We start from the raw sequence: 22,402 nt of genomic DNA, 5'->3' as shown, positions 1-22,402 counted from the left end.
TGCAGCCTGCTATAAATTCTGTGCTGCCAGAGTTATGCTGTTAGCAGTAATTGATTTAGCATTAAACTAACTGCAGACTAATGACTGGAGTGTTCCATATCCCGGTTTATCCTCTTATGCTTATCTCAGTGTCTCAATTTATCCCCATTGGTTTGAGGGCTCAGAACTGTGCTCCATTAGCAAATGGGTTCAACAACTGAAGATAGGAAGACACACTATTAGTGCTTTGTCTGAGACCAGTTGCTGGCTGGTTTAGGCTATGCTATCAAACTTTGCACTGAGTTTCCTCAGGTGTTTTAACATCTTCCATTTCCTTACCTTTACTGCAGGAGCCAAAATGCACAGCAGATAATAACAAATATTTGGAAGTGGAAACATCTGAAATTGCTATGAAATTAATTCGTACCTCAGGTTCACCAGACTTTTCATTTTTTATTTCAGTTCCAGATATATTTTTCTTTTTATGGTAATCCTTCCATTTTGTCTGCAAGTATTCCTGTGGGGCACTGAGAGGAAATTTAGTGAAGTTAGGCAAAGCTGTCCATAAGTCAGCTTTTCTAAGTAATAAATAAATAAATGCATGAATGTATAAGAGAATTACAAGCAGATGTAGTATTTACATTTTTTTCCACTGCAAACCTGCAGTGGGGCTCATGGCTGCAGGGGAACAATAGAGCTAGAGCAGGTATTGGGGAGAGGAATGTAGCAAGGATATTGACACTACTAATTTCTTTAGTAGATGGAATTCATAATGTGATGGGGATTCAACTCTCCGCATCACATTATCCCTCAGCTGTTTATTGCCAAGGCAATAAGCAAAGTGGTGCTAATATTAGTTTCTCTTCAGTTTGCTTTTGCTGTTTGCCAAAGAACAATAATGACCCATTGAAGTACTGTGTTAACTGAAATACAGGATTTTAGGGCTTTTAGTGTACTAAATAACAAGTGTAGAATAATTTGGGAAATCAGTGCTAAAAGGGAAAAAATATGTTGTAAGAGCAATTACACACTTTGATTTCATATAAAAGATACATATTGGGGTATTTTAGAGGGCTGTTGTAAGTTAGTACCTTGAGTAGGGATATTGGTTAGCAAGTGAAAAGATGAAGAGTGGAAGACTTATTCAGAGAGTCTACTGTTCAAAACTCTTATTTTTGAAACTGAAAAACAAAACTAAATTTGGATAGCAGAGGGTACATATTCTCATTAGTTTCTGTGTGCTGTCCCGTTTTTAGGTTTCTAGTTTATTTAAGTGTGACCTCTCTTTGAGAAAGCAAAAAAAGAATCTGTGAAACATGATAGGAAAATTTGTAGCACAAATATTAATCTGAATATTGTAAAAGGCATTCTGTTAATACACTTACAAAGTCTTGCAAACTGCATCAGGCAGGGAAGTGTTCAGATACCATCTGACCAGCTTTATTAATCTCTAGGAAAAAATTATTCCAGTAAAAATGAAGACAGAGATGAGTGAGTTGATCCATTCTTTTGCCTTTCCCTGAGCACCTACTTTTGGTGTCTCTTGGAAGAAGAATACCAGGCTGACTCATTATAGCTTCTTTTATATTGTTGTATTTTTATGTTCTTCTACGAATGTGTCTATGAATTTATTTTTGCCTGACTTTTAAAGAAATTCATTGGGTATTCATGTTCCCTAAAAATTCAAGTGAGTTTACTGTCAGGAGCATTGATAAAATGCTGAATTTTAAAGTAGTGGTCCCCAGTTTTTGGTAGTAACTACAAGGAGGGGGATAGGGAGAAAATCAGGAGTCCAGTAATGAGAAAAATGGATTAAGAGACCCTTTGCATCCCTATGGTTAGTGATAGAATTCAGATACCTCCACTGGAAAATCTCAAAAATTCTTCCCAACGGGAAAGAGATTATTCTCTCTGTAAAATCTCAATATCTGTATACAGCCTGCTGTATCCTATGGACACAAACACACATGTATGGGTGTATACATAAATTTAAATGCACATACATACATGTATATGTCTGCATAGAGAGGGCTGCATGTCATACTTTCAAAAGGTTTTCTGAATATTGGTATTTCAAAGTTGCTATTGATATTTAACTATGCTACCTCATGTCATACATTTGTGGTAAGAAGTACTAAAGTTTGATAGTTTGGGAAAATGTAGTCTGGGTCACTGACTTCTGATGGTACAGACTTGTTGGCTAGCAAAAATACAATAGGAATAACTATTGAAAAGAGTGCCTATTATTGAGGAAAGAGGGGCATGACGATACCTTGCCTTTTTCATTGCCAGGCAGCCTGTACATCAGTAGAAAAGAGTCCCAGAAAGGTCCAGGCAGTCTGCTCTCAATCTGAATATGTGATGGTGGCAACAGTGGAGGGTTTCTAGATGTCTTGCAAAGTTGCATCACACTCATCTTCCTTGCAGTCTCTCCTTGTGCTGCATTCATCGTCCAAGTGACCATCATGAGTGGCTTTCTAGGAGATAAATCACAGAAATACTGGAGCCATTGGAGCACTATATGTAAATGACGTTATCTACCCTTAAAAATAATGATCTCTAAGATAAATAGTGGAGTTTGTTACTTGTGTTCCTGGGATGTTCATTTGTTTGTCACTGTGTTTAGCCAAAGCTGCGGGTTATGTAGTTAAGTGAAACTGGCATCTTGCCAGCTGTATACTGTGAAGCATCTATGATTCGTTTATTATGCTATCTTGATGAGCTTTTAGTCCTGGATATCTTTCTGCTTATGATAATATTATATAATTCTCAGCTTAAAAGTCTTTTCCCTTTCCCTCATTTGCCCACAACATTTTATTTCATTTCATTTGGCCTTGAGTGCTTTTATTTCTTGATTCCATTAAACCTTCTTAGAATTTGGGAGTTAAATCCAGTTATACTTCTGCTTGCTTTAAATTGGGAGTGTAAACCAGAGGGATGCAAACAGACTAATGAAATGCAGCTGTCTGGTATTCTATGATGCATTCCTAGTCACAGGTACAGTCACAGGGGAGTAGGAAATGGAGTGTTCACTTTATGAACTGGGTATGATCGAAGCCAGGATAGTCATGGTAGGATTGATAATTGCTACTGGAGGCCATAGCTAGCTTCTTTAATATTTGCTTCACTGCATGTTAAAGGTTTGTTTTGCACTGGAATAATTTGCCTGCCTGCAGTTATTTGTGACTCAAAAACATCATCCAAATGGGGCTTGAGGCACCAGAAAAGAGCTGATAGATGATGAATATTTGCAGTAGAATTCTTGGTGCATTTAAGTTATGCCATGTCAAAGACAGGATTGTTGGAACATTAACTTTAAAATGATGAAGTTTTAGTGAAATATGCCTGAGCCACTGTGGCCAGAACAGCAGTCTCATTTCAGGTTACAAAAATGGGTAACTCCGTGGTCAGTGCCATGGCGAGGTGTGCATTAAATCTTCCAGTACAAGTTCTGGTTCTCCATATACAATTTCAGAGACTGAAGTGTGAGGCAGCCCCATCCATAGCATCAACATGTCCTTTCCTATGGCTGTTAATTTATCCATTGTTAATGAAACCATTTTTAGACTGCAAATTTCAAGTTGGAAATGTCTGTGACTATAAGTACCATGACAAAGATAGCATAGGCCTTTCAGAAAGAAAACAGCACTGACAAAGTGCAACCTACATGTCAGTTTTTATAATGGTAAATTTTGGGAGTTGACTCTTCAATTCTAGTTATGTTCATAATGGCCAAGAACTCAGACACAGACTTAATTTAAAGCAGTAATTAACATCCTTTCTTGAAACTTAGAACTTGGTGCACTTCCAGGGGAAAAGATGTCCCCAAGCAGAATTTCTCTTATTACAGCCAAAAGAAGTGTCAGATTTAATCACAATATGTAGAAGCTCAGTTATTGCCAGTAGTGGTCAGATCATTGGTAATTTGAGGCTTCTTCTAGAGGTGGGCCTGTGTTTGAAGCATCAGGGAAGCCATCCGGTTATCTGCCTTCGGTAATGTGTCGCAATTTATACATTCTTAAAACCAGCTCATGCAGGAATAAGGGCACTAAGCTGCTGTGAACAGAGGGCTCAGTGGCTGTTTGTAATTCTCAATCTCTCCTCATGTTCACTCCGCCCAGTGCGCCGCTCCAAGGCTGCCGACGAGGAGAGGAGCCACAAAGCGCGCAGGGCGCGGGACGAGTACCGACGGCAGTCCCTGCGTGCCATCCAGAAGGGAAGAGTGGCTGGCCTGAGTCATTTGTTCCAGGTGACAAACCTGAACAATGATCAGGAGATCAAACTGAACAGCAACAGTGCGACTCCTTTGTCTCCTGCAGCAGCCAGGTTGGTTTGTGCTGGAGTGGTTTTGAAACAGTTTTCTCTTGGATTGCTCCCTCTCCAATCCTTTCCATTTCAACAAGCTGCTCTTCAGGTTTTGGGATTCCTCAGTCTTGATATTTCCTTCTGATCAGAGAAAAGAATGTTTAAAGGAAAAGAAAAACAGATTTAACACAAACTAAATGTCATTTATCTTCAGGCTGATTTCTTAGAATTCACACAGAGAAGACTCCTTGAGAAGACAGAATGAGATCAGTATGTGAGGCTGAAGTCAAATGGACAAATTCTTAGGCAAGCCTTAAGCCTCAAGCCTAAACCTGCCTGCTGCTTAACAGCTTTTTTTTTTTTTTAAACAGAGATCAGTCCTAAGTTTCAGAGGCTTTTATTTTTTTGTGGCTTTTTTTCAGGCAAAACCAAGCATCTTTGGTATTTATTAATCATTCATTTCACTATTTAAGGAGCACAATTAATTGCAGGAGAGGAGAAGAATTCAAACTGGAGGACGATTCCTACTAAATAAAACACATTGAAAGCAGTAGAAAGAGTAAGGCAGGCTGTCAAGCAGAGACTGCAAAGGAAACATAAAATTTTAAACTAAAAATTCCCTCTACTGTGCTTAGTGGTTCCTGTTTGGAGACACAGTGTATTATAGCTGCTACTGATTAAGAGTTTTTGCTAGTAAAAAGGAATATACTCAAGAAAAAAGCATTTCTTGTCAATGTTTACATTGGAATAAAAATGAGACGGAAAAGGAAAGCTGACTGAAACATCCATTGTTATAAATTATTTTTTCAATTTAAGTTCTGTAAGAAAATATTTAAGGTGCCATTGCAAATATAAAAATCACACGACTGTGGTTTCCATAAACACAAAAAGTAAATTTAACAATTTTTAAAAAGATAAAGTTGTTCAGTGAGTTTTACTGAGCAGAAGTTACACTGACCATTTTGCAGCTGTATGCTTTGTCAATTTGTAAAAAGAGACTATTATTTCTGCTGTCCCTTTTTTTCTCACACTGCTGTGCTGTCTCTGTGTGCAGTAACGTCTGGGAGCGCCCTTCTCGGCCCTTCTCCCGAGATGTCATCATCCGCTGGTTCAAGGAGGAGCAGATCCCTCGGCGGGCTGGCTTTGAGAGGAGCACCAACAGGATTGCTCAGTGGTTCCATGGTAATTCCCTGATCTCTTATTTTGTGTATAACAGGGCTGTGAGCACCTGCTTGGGAAATTAATCTTACCAGCTTCCATCCCAAAAAACAAAGCCTACTGATATGGTGAAAATGAGTGCCTGTTAAAACAAGACTTTTGCATCTTTCCTACTATTACTGTACAATTTTCCTGGTTTATTTTTACTAATTAAGTAGATTAATGTGGGACTCATATCACCAAAGTTTTTTTTCAGGAATATTTTGGTCAAAATATACTTGCTGCAAAACAGCAAGTCAAGCGAGAGTACTAAACCAAGACAGGGTGAGAAGAACTCCAAAATTAACTGGAAAATACTACAATGATGTGGTAGATAGATGACTGACGTTCAAGTTTTTGATTTACCTGATTTGCAAGAATGACTTGAACTCATATCTTTTTAATCATTGTTTTACTTTATAAACTGGGGGAGCATTTTTTATTTCTTACTTTCTTTTGCAAACAAAAATTATTATTTTTTTCCTCAAAAATAATTGAAAGTGTATGATTTTAGGCAGTTTTCCTGAAATGGGACATGTGCAGATTCAAAATTTGCTATCTTATCTGCTGGAGTTGCTAGCATCTCTGAGAGTTTTGCTTTGTATAGCATTTGCAATGCAGCTGAATATGTTGATATCAAATTCACAGGTAAGATGTCTTATTTTCATAGATGTTAGCAATGATCTTCATATTCAGTATTTGTAGACATTAAAAAAAAAAAAAAGGGTTCTGGTTTAATAGCTGACATAATTGAGGACCAGCAAGACTTTAAAGTTAAATCTGGTGTTTTTTCATTTCTGCTTTTGATGTGTCTATTGCTTTGTTCAAAGCACTAAGCTGACCCTCATCTGATTCATGATTCTCTAATTCTCTAAGGCTAAGATGACGATGTGTGGGCATTCTGAAGTGAGTCAGGCAAGGAAGATTTTTGAATAAGTTTAGTGTTTCACGTATTTCAGATTTCTGTTTATGATACACAAATCCTTATGTGTTAAAAGACATCAACAAGCTGCTATTTTCATTGGCTTAATTGGTCAAAGACCCTGCAGTCAGTCATGTATAGCTTGTAAATTCTAAATACTTTCATTTCTTATGAACAGTGATACAGTGTTGTGTGTTTCCTAGGGAAGACATTAGGTGTGGTTGCTTTCTGAGAGACAAACTGATCAAAATTTCATTTGTGGCCATTTGCCAGATGTGCTTCCAACCAGGATCTTTCTGCATGATTCAATGATAAACGTTTTCCCTGCATGTGGGAAGGCCACATCCATATAAGTTCATGTGAGGAATTACAAACATAATTTATGCTTAAAGTTAAGGAGGTGTCTAGGCTTGAGCCAATGCATGTGCAGTCTTTCTACTAATTTTGGTGTCTTTTGGATTAGTTTGTTAATCACTGAATGAATTGAGACGGTCATGATCATTCTTTAATTTCCCACGTCACGCTCTTCATATCTTGAGAAACTGAATGCAATGACTAGTAAATTTGAGCAAAGTACCTAATTTTTCTTTCTCTCACTCAAAGAGCCAGACAAAGACAATCAAGTTACCTTCCAGCCTAAAGCTCAGTGGTCTTCTCTGCAGGGACTCCAGTGAGTGCTGTTTTGGTACCTATTTGCTGCATGAGTTGTTTTGGCTTTTGCAACTCTGGTCAGATTAATTGTTACAATTGTAAATTGTGAACAACTCAGCTGCCTTGTAACTCTTCTGCAGTGGTGGAATCTAAAGAGGCTATTACAGGTGCAATAATTAGTGTTTGGTAGTGTTATCTGGTGTCTGTGTTACAGTTTGTAATGGACACAAACTCTCAGGAAAACCAAACAAAACAGAATCACACATTGTGTTGAGTCGGAAGGGGACCCACAAGGATTATCGAGTCTGACTCCTGCACCTCCTGTTATTTTGTATTATATTCAGGGAACCAGGATACATGATGAATGATTTTTGTCTATGAACAAATATACAGCAGAATATATTTGGCTTGTATAAGAAATTGGCAGTACAAATGAAAGCCATTCTGCAAAGCCCAGAATTACAGCTGACAATTCGAGCCACTGGGTCACCTCAAGCGTCTCTCACAACAGGTATAATCAAGTCCTTCACATCCTTGAGCAACTTCTGTATTTTCTTATATCTCAGTTTTGAACCACAAAATGGGAGTTTAATATTCTGCCTCACGTTAAGGGTTTTTTGAATGCAATGCACTAAGAGAGCTATTGCAGCAGTACTGAAAAAGTAGATACCAGTTTATTACAGAATTGCATGTTTTTGCCAGGGTCAGTAGAGCTTGGCTTGCCTGCTTTGACTGTCAGGCTGTTCAGCTTTTTAGCTGAAGCTGAGCATTAGCTGATTCACTGTCTTCAAATTGTACTGTGGACATATAACTTATTCTAGTTATGCATAGATGAAGCTTTGAGACAGATGTGTGTAGCTCAAGTAGCAAAGTACAAATCATAATGCAAATGGCTTTATCCTCATATATTTGGCTTATTTTCCACTTTAAGTCATCAAACCAATCTGGATTCTGTTTAAAAATACACATTGTTTGAGGCATTTTCATGGTACATGAAACCGGTAGCATATGGCTTGTTTAATGTACCTGAAGTTTTCCTTTTGTCTTCATTTGAAGAATCACTACAAAATGTTTCATTTGAAGCAGGGTAGTAAAATCTGTAGTAACAAAAGATCTTTCAAATCAGAACATTTCTTTCCTTATTCACAAGAAGTTACTTCCTAAATAAATATCAGCTTCAACTTCATCCATCTCTATTTGTCTCCTGAAATTATCATCAGTTATCTAAATTTCAGCAGATCTTATTTAGCGCATTTGAAATAGGCTTTACTGTTTTCTTCATTTAAAAAATTGATGTTAAGGATACAAATTGTAACATACAGCTGAATTCTGGATGTGAATTCAGTTCTTTTTTGCTCTGTTTAAATAATAGATCCCTGCCAAAACCCAGTTTATTTGCCCTTCCAAGCTAGGATTATTTTCTTAAGTTTGCAAAGAAAAAAAAAATACATATCTATTTTCAAATGTTTTATATAAATTAAACCCAACTTTAGTTCTGTCCTAAATCATAAAATTATGACATGTTCTTTACTTCATTTGGGTTGTGAAGCAATGAACTTTTGTTTTGAAGTAGCTTATGCCCGCTTTGTGGCCACAGTGCTCAATGCTCAGTTCTCAAACGGTTAAAATGAAGAAGAATCAGAGCCAGTGATTAAGGTGTCATCAGGACTATCTTGGGATTTAATGTTATCAGTGTCTTTGTCTTTTGTATTGTCTAATAGTTGCCTTAGGTTTAAGTGAAAAGAACTATTATTTAATTTTTTTTACTACGAAAACTAAGAAATTGGTCTAAATTTAATTACAGGTAAATTCCGTACAGCGTGATAGCCAGAAAGTTAATGATTGTATTCTGATTTCCCACCTGCTAATTGATGATTATAAGCATATTAATCAAACTTGTATGGGCATCCTAATGTTGTGTCAAGTTGTATGAAAGGTTTTTGTTAATTTGAATCAAGAGCATTCTTTGCAAAGATCCCAGTTGCTGATATGTTTTGAAAGCAGGGAAGCAAATTGTTGTTTAGGATGGGAGAGCTGTCTCTCAAACAGGCTGGAAAGAGGGACCATTCCTTGTTTTTCTAAGTTTAGCTTTGAACAGGATTTTTCTTTTCAAACCCCTGTGGGACCCATGCTGAGTAAAGGGAAAGTTATCAGTCTTCCCTGTATGTTGAAGAGTTTTGCCAAACTATCACAGACATTAGCAAATTGTGGTTTATTGCAGGTATAAGACTCTTGGGATAGAATTCCATATGGCAGCAAAACTAAAGACCTTTCCTCCCCTAAGTATTTAACAAAATGTTGCTGGTGGCTGAAATGTGTATTATTTCCATAACTGCTCTTTCATTTGTCTTTTAACCTTTCTCTTGTGCTTGCAATTTGTTTCAGCACTTTTTTCCCCATTCCAATGAGTTTGTCAGCTGTTACTTTTGATGGTTTTGATATTTTTAACTTCAGATGTTAGACTGTTCACCCTCACATACTTTGTTCTGCATTTGGTTATTTTCTATTCAGAATATAGGGATGATGGTCTTTGCTGGTGTTGAGCTCAAAATATTTCCCCAGTTCTAGTTGAGAGCAATGTTTTATGGCTGTTTCTGTTTATACACAATATAACAGGGATCTCTCAGGTGTGTAGTGAGCACAGTACAGAATTTATTCATTGCCTGTCTGTGGGTGGTTGTGGGCTTGTTTGCCAAGCATCTGCTGCAGCACTATCAGATCTCCACTTGCCTTCAATTTGAAAGGAAAGTTCAGAGGCTGATATCATAGATCTGGAAACATGAGGTAGTTGCCCTAAAGGCTGTACCTTTACAATGTAATTGCAGGAGCGTGGGTGCTATTGTGGAGAACCATTTCACCAGGGGAAGTCAGAGTGGTGGTGCAGTTAGGGGAGTGGGGAACTGTGGAGGAGCTGATCAGAGCAGATCGAAGGATGGATTGAAAGAATTCTGAGAGATGCAGGAGTTGAATAATCTCTGAGGTCACGGGAGCAAGGGAAGAAAATATTCCTTTTATCAGGAATGTGTTGCAAACGTTTACAGATCAAGGTTTAACCCAGATGGCTGATGCTGTTTTCAGGAAGAAACTTGTTTCAAGAGGAAAATCTAGCACACGAAAAAAGTGATAATGGTTTTGCAAATGAGGTGTTCTCAGTAAAGGAGATATTTCTGAAAGTCTATTCATTCTGATCCTTGAACAACAGTGAGGGCACTTGGAATTTAGCATGTAGTCTGTGTTGTAATATTTTTAAAAGACACAGAAATGGCAGTGGTTTGTTTGAAAAACATCTAACAGTGAATAAAGTTTGCTGCTTTGAGAACAAAAGCATGCTTTTTCTTCTGCTCTTGAAGAGGAGCTTTTCAGTTTTTCAATAAATGCATTTTATGAAGATGTAAAGCAAGTGCTGTTAATCTAGCAGACGTACGGCCTTCTTGATAATATTAATGATCTATTTTCTGATTCACTGCTTTATTATTATCTAGGTTTTACGTCTATTTGAAAAAGTGTGCACACAGACTATTTGCTTAAGTAAACAGACCCTAGGGGTCTGGGGTTTTTTTATCTTCTAGAATGTTAGCTGATGATAAAAAGATACAAAGTTTGTTAAAAATCTCCTGAATTCACTGAGAGCTTTTCACTGTCTTCCACAGGACTTCAAGAATGCAAATATGCAAGGCTTGGTATCTAAAATGTTCTGTAGTTGGGAAACATCTGGAATGGAATCAGATAATTCCTGACTCAAATGAAAATTGTGACTATGAATGCACCTGTTGCATACATTTGCAGGACAGATCCAGTTCTCTAATTTATGCAAGTAATGAAAAGGGGAAATGAGATTAAAAAAAGGATTAAATTTTTACATTTTACAGAATGTAAAAATTTATTTTGAACAATTGTCTGGGAAAGATTAAAAAAGAGAGGACACTTTTGAGATGATAGATTTAGAAGAAATTATGTCTTAGTTCCTTTATTTAAAAGGTAGAGGTCTCTGTTCCCTGCCAGTCAGTTCTCCAAGAGGATGGACACAGTTGTGATCAGCAGTTCAAATATCTGTAGGCTTTGTGGCTTGTGGCTGCTGCAGGGATACAGCCAGGTCAACACAGGCTGCCAGATATTGCCACATGGTTGATTTTGTGCAAAATAAGTAATGCCACAGTCAATTATTATCAATCAGCATCCCCAATCTGTGTGGTTTTCTCAGAAAAATTAGGTAGGAATGGAAGTCACCTTTGTTGGGAATCTTGGCAGGAAGAACAGATGTAGAATAAGTTTGGACACCAAATTACACTCTCATCACATAAGCCTACATTAGAAAAGGGGTTGAGAAGTAGTTAGGCCTGAGTGGGAAGGCAGCTCAGCTGTCACCTCTGCTGTCCCCATCCTGTGGTTACACAGACCACAGGAGATTCCAAGGCTGCTTAGTCCTGTGCTTTCCTCCACTGCTGAATTGAGGCACAGAATGATGATATTCCTGGCAGAGTGGTGCTGCAGGATGAGTGAGAGCCCTCTGGTGAATTATACAGAGGGGTTGCTAAACCCTCTGTGAGACTGGAAAATCTATCTTGCATTTGACGGACTGAGGATTGGCTCATGTTGGGTTTGTACCATTGCCTTTAAATAGTAACACTATTGTAATTTTACTTCAGAATTATTATAGAGCAGTAATTTTTATAACCTACACGTACAGGTTTTAATGCAGCACCAGACATGAACCAGCTTGTCCTTGCAGTTTTATATATATTCTTTACATGGGTGAATATGAGCATGAGAGCTGTTATTAGAGTCATGATAGTTTTTCACTTTTTTTACTTCCTGTGAGATGGAACATTCTTTTTCTGTATTTCCTGAACATATCCTTTTCAAACATTTACCAGATATTCTGATAATATTTTTCAAAGATCACACAGTATTTGGAGTTAAGTGTTGAGGTCCTACGGTGGATTCTGGTACTTGATTATTTTTGTCCTCAGTCAGACCCATAATATGAAAAAATCCAAATGCTTCCTGAGCTTCAATTCAGCTTTTGGCTTCTTTTTTAAGAAATGAGAGGTATTTTTCTGTTTTCTGAGAAATAAGATGATCCTTCACACACTAATTCATTACACTTAGATCATAATGATTGTTTCAGTCTGTCAGTTCTATTGAAGGCTTTGGAATTGTTTTTCTTACACCGTTAGAGTTTCAAAGTGTCTATGCAGACAGGTTATTAGCAAACAAAATAAATGTTTTAGACTCATGGCTCCTCTTGGAAGGGAGCAAAGTATCAAAGTGAGGTAATGTGAGCTGTAACAGGCTGCAAGGAGAAAGGAAGCACAAAAGAACAGCAGGGAAATTGTAGAATGAGGCAGTTGAATAATTAATGTAAATAGGCTAATTGCTAATGTGAAATGAGCTTTCTTATTCTTTTACAATACATTTTCCTTCTTGACTGCTTTTTAACTGGAAGCTATATTCTAAAGATTTGGCATGTTCTGAAGACAGAAGGCATCAATTTTTCTTAGCAGGTATGGCAAACATTTAGAATGAGAGATAATAAAGAACATGTAAGCACAAAGAGGAAACAGGTGCGGTGTGCTAACAGTTTTACTAACACAAACAGGTCAGGTACAGAGCCCAGACAGTGCAGGGTTAGTTAAAAATAAAATTTTTTTTAAATAGGCTTTTCAAGTTCGTCAGGCAGTTCTTTGCATAAGTGAAGAATATTGAGCAACTATTTCAGAGAGTTTACTCCCAGGTGAATTTATTGAAAGAATATTGAAAATCAAATTCCTCTACATTTCGAAGACCTCTTCCCCTTTCACTTAAAACACTTTTAAGATTTTCTTCTCCATCTGCTACTGTTAGAGCATGCCATTGTAAGCAATTATGATTTTGCTTAGTAAGCCGTCATGGTAGCTTACAGTATATACCTGTATTTTTTCACTACAGTTCTGTCTCCATTTTGAGTTGGTCAGTGTGTCAATACATTTCTCTGCTACTGCAGCTCCTTCAGGCTTTATCACATTACATAAAACAAAGAGAGGTGTGTCTGGACAGAAAGCTCTGCTGTTAGTGCTTAGATATGAAGAATAATTTATAGAAACCGTGTGATATAAGAGTGAAAGTTATTTGGAAGAAATCATATGTATAGACATAAAAGTCATAATTTTTACACAAAATAAGGAGTGTTACACACTAGTAAAAAGCCCAGAAACCTACAAAGGTTGATTATAGTAAGACTGGAAGGAATTATGATTATTTGATGGTGACCAAAGCAAAAGCAGAAGGCCTTATTCATCTGTCCAGCAGCCTGAATCTGAGCAGTATCCTTTTCCAGGTACTGTAGTCTGGTCCTTACCTGCTGGACCATGCTTTCTCCTTCCAGTGGCATTGTGGGTGTGTCAGTTGGGGTTTATCCGTACACTTTTAGATATCAGACACTACCAGCACAAGACATTCAGCTCATACTGTGCACCTTTAAGTGCTGTGTTTTTTTGTTTCCTGATCACCCCCTCTAGCATACCACAGGTATCCTGTGCAGAACCTTGTTAGGCCTGGATGAATTGCTCATCTCCTGCTTATTGTTAGTCTATATCTAAGTGTCTATCAGCAATGTTTGCAGCTTTTGTTCCTTTGCTTGCATACTTACAAGAATGTGCTTTCTCTTTCACAGGCTTCTGTATATGTTTTCATCAGCTTATGACAGACTGAGTTATATTTATTATTTTATCTATTTAAAGCCCAGCAAATACTTGCAGACGTGAGGTCAGTAAATTTCCCTGATTTCCCAGAAGCTGGATGCCTTATTGGTCCTCCTTCTTGCTCTGCTAAGCATTGAACCTGCAGTCCTATTGATCCAGCCTCAAGGGAAAAGATTACAAGTTATTAGTTTGACAGCTCCTCTGAAGTAATACTATTTTCCTGCTAAGCAAAGACAACTCTCTCAAACAGGGTACCAGCAGGTATTGTGTGTAGTCATGCAGGGGGGAAAGTGTGGGGCTGAAAAAAATATATTGCTGGTTTAGCTTAATTCCAGTTCTTCCAGTTAGAAGCAGATCTTGACACTTGAACTGCATTCCCTGCAGGAGGTAAACAGTAGGAGATGGTAGAGAAAGAAAGGGAAGAGATTTCTGTGACTGCAGGTAACCAACCTGTTTGTGTCACTGCTCTGTGTGCTGCTGGCATGGAGGCAGAATGGGGTGGAGAGAATGAGACAGAAATTTGCCTTTCGCTTGCAAACATTAAGAAAGTGACAGCTTCCTTCCCTTTTCAATTTCAGAAAGGTCAGTTATTCCTTCTTCTCCTGGCCTTTCAGTGAATGGGATTGTCAAATCACAAACTCACAACTCTTTTGAAGAGGAAAAGCTCCAAAAGAGCCATGCGGGTTGGCACACTGATTGGCATTGGCTCCGACAGCTTCAAACCCTAGCTCTCTATCCAAGATTAACATCCATAATAAAATACACAGAGTTCTTAATCCACAGTGGAGAGGACTGAGATCTAAATTATATATAATTCCATGGGCCATTCTGCCACTGCTGCTACCACTGCTTCTTACAATTAAACACAGCATGACCTTTGATGAGTGCATGTGTCTATTATAAATTCATTCCAAGATGCTTGATAATAGGAATCTTTTTGACTTGAAGTGTGCTATAAACATTTATAGATACTCAATCCAAAGTGCAAGAAAGTAGTAGCTCATTAGTCATGGGACAGAACTCCCTCTCCTGTTTTCTCTCTTAACCATGCTACTGTTTACAGGGTGGTGACAGAAGTTTTGAGAACCCAGATAGTGGGAGGAACAATTATTCTGCACAGTTGCTGTATGAGTGGAGTACCTTTTATCATGTTTCATTAATGAAATTTAGTGTAAATGAAAGACACTTAATTCCAGACTTTGCATTCAAAAATCAGTTAAAATTTGTGCCTGCTTCTGTTTATAACTTTTTTGGAACTTGAGATGAAGTTGGTTCCTCATTGAAGTACTTTCCGTTTCTGAGTAGTGGCTTTAAACCCCTCATTCAGATTATACTGCTGTGAGTTTGAGCCTGGCTGCTAACTCACTCACCTTAGCTCTACTGCTGGTAGGAAATGAGGCAATTTAGTGCCTGGTTTTTGGTGGCTTAACTGAGAACCGTGTCAGACCCCAGGGGATGTCCAGAACTGGGTCACTCTCACAGCTGCACATGGGCACTACACCGCCACTCATTAGGTGTGAAGTTTTTACTATCTCAATGTTGTTCTCATTTGACTTTCAACAGTGCTTCAGAGTCTGGCTCACTGTATTGAGTGATTAAAGGTAACTTTTCCCCCTGAGGAACAGTACAAGAAATCAATGTTCAAGAATGCTGCAAGCAGCTAGAAAGCACTGTAATTAACAAAGCTAGCCTAAGGTTCCCAAATCTAGCCAAGTGTGTGAGAAGAAAAATTAGTTATCAATATTATGGCTAGATTTACTTTTCTTTGAGCTAGATAAAGAAGAACAGTTTCTTAAGCAGTTACAGAAAATGCGTTGTAGAATTCTATCTGGAAATCCTGTTTTAATTTGAATATGGGAAATTACTCCAGATATACCATGATTTAAATTTGTACCCCTTTTAGCAATAAAGGTTCTAATAATTACTTGATTAAAAAAAATGCAGAATGATTTCTTATAAGATTAGTGATGTCATCTGGAAGCTTCTTACAGATTAAAATAGATTTCAGATTGCTAATGTACCTAAAAAATAAATGCGTTCTTAAACTTTACACAAAGGGAATATATTTAAAGAAAAAAACATTTTCCTTCACCTGAGAGAAAAGTATGTAAAGCAAAGAACACAGTATATTTTCTGCCTAGTTATCTGTTGAAACATTCAGCTGTAAAATTGGAGTTTTCCAGGGCTTCATGTCAACTGTGGCTTTTGTTTTTCTCCTCCTTTTGAGTGAGCTCTGCTGACACTGTGATTTACTAGTACACTTGTCATTTAGGTTTATGGAAAATGTGTCTTGACAGCTTCTTCAACACCCTTGAGATTATAGCATTCTAGGTGAGCTGTAATATGTGCTTTTAAAGACCACTGTGAGCATGTGTTTGTGGTTATATAATCAGGATTTTGTACTTTTTAGATCTATTAATTTAATTATAGAAAGGAGAAGGGCCCGACAGTAATTTTTGATTGTGGGCTGTATTTTTTGTTTAAAACTGAGGGCTTCCTTATTAGATAAAAGCAAACTGAGAATGCATTCCACTACTTTTCTTCTGTCTACTTAATGGCCAAGAAGGGTATCAGTAAAGCCTCCTGGAAAGCTTCCTTGCCTTGTACTCACACATTGCTGTGGTGACTGCAGAGCCAGTTGCACCATGACTGCCAGTTGACTGCCTTTATCAGCTGGTATCTACTCAGGGTATTCATGAGAGGCTATAAACTGTGGGCCAAATCTGTGGCACTACTCTAGGTTCTTCTCAAAATTCAGAGTTTCACCTGGGAGCATGCAGCAACCCTCAGCTCTGTCACGACACACATGGAAACACAACACGTGGAGAAAGGGCCTCAGGATCTAAAAGCCAACCCTTGCTGCTTGAAGTCAAACTAGAGGTCTAAAGAATCCTGTTACATGCAAGAATCCAAACCTAACTTCCACGTAGTCAGATAAAAAAGCGTAGATACATCAATACAAATTAGTATCAATATGTAAAGGCCAGTGGAAGACATTAGCAACTCTAGCAAGTTAGCAGCTTGTCAGGGGCTGTAGTGTAATATTTTGTTTACTACCATGTAACTCAATTATCTTCTAGACATTTCAGTGTTTGTTCATTGGGCAAATGCTTTTACAGTGAGACCACTGAATTAATGAAGTTTTATTTGTAATGCTTTCCCTGTGTACTGAATAGCAAATCAATATTAGCATAAATAAAGCATTTAAACTAGCAATGTAGCAGGAAGGCTCCCAAAGAAGGCTGAACATTCATCATGCTCAAAAAATATGACCAGCTTAGGTATCACTGCTTTGTTAGTAATCAGTAGAGTTACAAAGCCTTTCCTACCCACATGTATTTTGTGTTACATTATTCAAGACATTTGTTCACAGCAATTTGACATGTGAATAAACCTTATTAAGCATGGGTGTCTGTGGAGGGCTTTGGGTTTCAGTTTACACACAAGCAGATTTTGAATATCAAAGAGTCATTACTCATGAGGACACTTTACTTTGCTTTTTCATTGAAGTCATTGTGAAGCTTGTTTGTTTTAGGTAGAACTGCAGGTTAATTGCCTTTATGGAAAGTAATTGAAGAATTCATTCAGAGATGCATCTTACAGAAAATTGTTTGAATCCATCTTCTAGACAAAAGCCAATGCAGTTGTCTTCCTCTTTATACACACTAACATGGTGACTTTTCTTCAGTGTTCTAAAATGTGCTTTCATTTAGTACATCTCATTTATTTCAAGATTTTTCCTAAATAGGACTAGGATGCATTTCCTGTTTGCCTGGAGCTACAGTCTATATTTTGGTTGTGTTGTTACATCTAAGTAAAACATGTGAAACCACTGATAAAGACAGTGAGTTCAGTTTCTAAGTCCAAATTTGAAGTGTTGGGGTTTATCTTAATTCTACAAAATCATGAAAAACTGTATTGAAAAGATTCTTAAACATTCTTTGTTTTTATAAAGAAACATTCTATTGCTTTTATACCGGACATATTGAAAAGCTTTATAACAGTGTGAAGAAGGAAAGAATGCCTGAGAATGACGTTTTTCTAAAATTATTTTCCCATTTATCTAGAGATGAGCTTGAGAAAGTGGCACTGTTGTTTTTCTCTGAGTTTTAACTCCTAAGAATTGCAGGCTTTTTGTAATTTGGCTCATGACTGAATGCACTGCTTTTCCCTCCAGTTTTTGGTTGTTGCTTTTTTGTTTTTACTTTTTGTGTGTGTTTGTGTGGGTGGGTTTTTATTTTGTTTTGGTGGGTTTTTTAATGCTTAGTGGAGATGACATGATAAAGGCAGGAATACCCATAAAATGCAGTGTTATAGGCACATCTGCTTTGCTTTTGTTTGCCTTTTTATAGTTTGTGTCATGTGGCCACCATGATTTCAGAGCATTCTTGTTCATTTTTCTACTTTGCTCTTGGCTTGATGAAATTTGACAGTAGCTTCCTATTACCTAAGCAATTAATTCCTTTTCTGCATTTAGTAAATACAGTTACTCTCTTCCTAGCTATTTACAGCTATGGCAATAATGGCACAGGGAACTACTCTAGGGCCTAATGTTGCTGTCTTGATAATTTTGATAGAAAATCAGAGCATGTTACAATACTAAGTAATTTATTGCTATTATTATTAGAAAGCTTTTTGGCAGCTGATCATCTCAGTCCAGTCTGTGTGGACATGGGCCTGATTTTTTAATTCTTCTTTATTTTCTGTACTTAATTACATGATAGAAAAATGGGCATAATGGGTCAAAACCTGCCTGAGAATAAATGGCTGCACAGTATACAAGGCGAAGTCTAATCAGGCCCAAGCTGTTTTGCCAGAGTTTATGCTGATTTATTATATAATTTATTAAGGATAATATCAACCACAGTGTAGATATTATGAATTCCATGGGCACAGAATGAAATCCCATTTTTCTCTACAAGTGGTATTTTCGTGATAGAGCATGCAAATGGAGGGGTAATGTCCTGCTTTTGGCTGGGTTGGAGTTCATTTGTTCTTAGCCCACTGCAGCCTTTTTAAATGAATGCTCATTATTTGTTGTCCCTTCCATATATCCGTTAACGTGGCCGTGGCTTTTAGAACAGGTTACACAAAGGAGCCAGTCTGCATCACAAACTTAAATGTCTGTATGCCTAAGCAATCAAGTATTCACAATTCAGAAGCATCAAAACTAATTTATGTATCAACACTGAAAGACTGTTAATGAAAAAATATATATTTGGTGTTAATATATAGTATTTTTCTTATATCAAAATTATTTGCAGACAAAAAGAAGCATCTTACTTAAGAAACATCAATATATTAAATGTGTAGTGCAGAAGCAGCACCTGGTGCTAAAATAAGTAAATATATATGCAGATCTATTAGCATTTAATTTTTAAAATAATGATTATGGATTTACATGTCCTGTAAAGTATTCCACGCTTCAGTCAGTAATGCTTATTTCAAAGATAGTAGAATATGTAGCTGTTTTAAAAGACTGCACAGTTGAAGTTTTGTGCTTGACTTGTCTTTCTTGTTGAGATTAAACACCTATAGATTTGCAAGTACAAGTATTTCTTCTGACACTGTTTTTAAAAGAAAATTCTGGTGGTTAAATGTGCGTATAGCCTCGAGAGAAGGAAGATGCTGCAAGTAAATAAAAATCTAAGGAGACAGGTTTTTTTCCAAAACAATCCCTGAGACTGACAGTAGTTTTAACACTTGCAGTTTTTCACCCTTGTCTTCCACTTGCAGGCAGTGGGAAATGGTAACGTCTCCACGCACTGAGTGAGCAGTGGGTCGAGTTCCAAATGCAGCTTGCGCAGCAAGTCAGGGAACTGGCACTCAGTTCTCATCGTGGTGCCTTCAGCGGCTGAAGTGTTCAGTGACTGCTGATTTTGAATTGCAAATAATTTCTGCTTTTACATATTTCTTTAAATTATTTTTTAAAGGAGACTTTGTTTCCAGAAGGAATTAGCGCCAGCTTCAGCAACTTCCCTTATTCTCTGTGTGTTCAGAACTGTGCCCCGATGCCCCCTACTGCAACTGCCCATCAGCTGGTGCTGGGCTCTGAGATTTCTGCAGGAAGGTCATGCCAGCCAGGGCTACTTAGCAGCAGTGCTGTTCCATGCATTGTTCTTGCCTTTGGTCCATGTGCTCCCCCTTGCAATGAGAGTGACCTGGCAATGTTGTCTTGGAATGAGTTGTACAAAGCCAGGAAGGTTCTACTAAAAGACTATTTTAATTCTTCTACTTTAATTTTTCTACTTTCTACTTTTCTTCTTTATTTCCTTTTTGCAGAAATCCAAAGTAAACAAGAATCTCACTCTGGGCTTTGTTTTGTTTTGTACGATTGGTTTGGTAAAAGCTCAGTCTTTCATCTTTGTTCATGTCTCTGTTTCCCTTAGAAGTATTTAGGAGAAACAAGAGCCTAATGATGGCTAGAGTTATAAAAACATAAATAGGTCCCAGGAGAGCTTTTCTTCTTCCCTCTTCTTGCACATATCAATTTTCTCATCTTTTTCTTTGATTTAGATCTAATTTGCAAACTAGAAGGTTTTTCTCTCCCATTTTCAAATTCAGTAAACTTTAAGAATTTAGATGAGCAGTAACAAGGTGAGTAATGTAAACAAGTGAAATGCTTGCAAAAGATGACCACAAACTAGAATTTCCTGTTTCTTGCTTCCAAGACCAAGACTGAATAAATGAAACATTCTGTCTGCCTGGAGAAAGGATGATGAGTACTGCCCACTAATGTCTTAAAAATGTGTCCCACGCTTCAATTTGCACAGAAAACACAGTATCAGTGACTATTGTACCAGGACAGAGGTGTTTCAGTTTGCCAAGCCAGGATCAGAGCATAAATCAGTCTCTTTGCTCTCTGTTTATTACTCCCCTGTACAATTTCTAGCCCTGTCAGGTTTTAGTTAGATATTTGTGTGCTTTACTGATTAAGCAAATTTCAGTGTTTCAGTAGATACAGCAAGGTCTTAGTATCTACTGCATGTGTCACATCATGCACCCATCACAGAAGTTTCTTGATGGCCTGTATAGCTTGCTATAGCTTTTTTGTACATAATAGAAATAAAAATTTAATCTCATCTGTATTGTAAGGAGGTGAATGCATCCTACGGGAATAATATTTGTAACAAAATTCCCTACTTGGAATATCGTACTGATATTTTCTCAAGTTGGAAGACATCCTCATGCATATATTTATTTTCCATGCTACTTGCAGGAAATGTTAGGTATCTATAACAGAGTGAAGAACATTTATATAGGCCTGGAAGTATTTACTGATAAAAAACCCAACCAACAAAAGCAAAACCAAAACTCTAACCTTCCTGTTGTTGATCTTCCATTGAGTTCACTAGAACACTGAGGCTTCTGACTTTGAAACATGACAGTGTTCCAACAGTGAAAACGGTACAAAATGAAATATTCTTGACCCATAATTTCTGACAATTTACTGATGATACATAGTAAATTACACAGAGGCTTTTAGTTTAAGAAGCCACTGAAAATTGAATGGTTAACTGTTCCATCTTTTAGCATAAGCTTCTTTTAAGAAGCTACTTAGACAAGAAGAGAAAACTCACAAAAATTAAAGAGTAGCAGCAGAGATTTAATGCAGGGATTTCAAGTCAGAAGAGCCTATATCTAAAGCAAAAAAAGTAATATATATATATATGAGATAAAAGGTTAAAAGTATTTTGTGCTATATTTTTTCTTCTGATACATTACAATAATGTAAAAAGAGAAGAGAGGGGTTAAATTGTTTTTATCCCAGCTAATGCATTCTATAGGCTGTTCTGAAAAGAAGGAAGAAAAGAAACCAACACGAGGCTTTGAGGAGACATTAACAGAAAAATTTACAGCTCTATTATACACTGGTATATTCAGACAAGTAATGCCAACACCTGTCTTTTATGTGCTGCACTGCTTGCTAGTGAATAAGGTGTAAATGTTTTGACAGTGGGTATAAAGGGTTTTTACAGTATTTGATAGCTGGATGTAGAATGAATTCTGAAGGAGACAATTAAGAGGTATATTTTCTGCAAAGTGCATAGAGAATTAACTGTGAGCTGCACTGGCAACAATAGATGTAACACACCTGATTTTCTGTAAACCTGAAGAAAAATACCCTTTATTACTGCATTATTCATTTAGATGGGATTTTTTAAGATTCCCAGGGGAGTAAGGCATCCATTCCTTTCAGAATTTCAGCAGGTTTTTAATTGCTTTAGAGAATCTTATCCTTAGGGAATTAAGAAATCTTCTGAGGACTGAGTTTGCTTTATTCTAAGAACTGTTGTATCCCGACAAAGCAGGGAGCTGAATCCACATTATAAAAATCACCAAACCAACCCATCAAAAAAACACTACAAAGAACCCCTTTGAAAACTCCACCCAAACAAAACCAGTCCTATATCTTTTTACTGTGATTTTTCCTTTAATTTCTCCTGTATAAAAATTCTAGCTATGCGTCAAGTAAGTCTTCAAGGAAAGCTCATTTAGGACATGATGGATTATTATCAAGGTGCCTCATCCTTGCCTAAAGGGATCTCTTGCCATCAGAAATAATACATTATTCCTCTGGGCCTTGGTTTGCTCTATGTGTCTGTGCATAGCCCAGGGCACAGTTCCTATAGTGAGCAAGGCACACTGGAGAATTGGCTGAATCTCA

General features: G+C 37.3%; 1 protein-coding gene across 1 annotated transcript in view; it reads left to right on the top strand.

Moving 5' to 3' along the window:
* Positions 1-22,402, top strand: part of SH2D4B (SH2 domain containing 4B) — a 61,522-nt gene that overhangs the window by 23,616 nt on the left and 15,504 nt on the right. The window contains exons 5-6 of the mRNA XM_059851237.1: positions 4,101-4,305; positions 5,339-5,466. Coding sequence (XP_059707220.1) covers positions 4,101-4,305; positions 5,339-5,466 — 333 coding nt within the window. The remainder of the gene's footprint in view (positions 1-4,100; positions 4,306-5,338; positions 5,467-22,402) is intronic.

Source organism: Haemorhous mexicanus, chromosome 7, assembly GCF_027477595.1.
Source record: "Haemorhous mexicanus isolate bHaeMex1 chromosome 7, bHaeMex1.pri, whole genome shotgun sequence".
Lineage (NCBI taxonomy): Eukaryota > Metazoa > Chordata > Aves > Passeriformes > Fringillidae > Haemorhous > Haemorhous mexicanus.
This window is presented reverse-complemented; position numbering and strand designations above follow the sequence as displayed.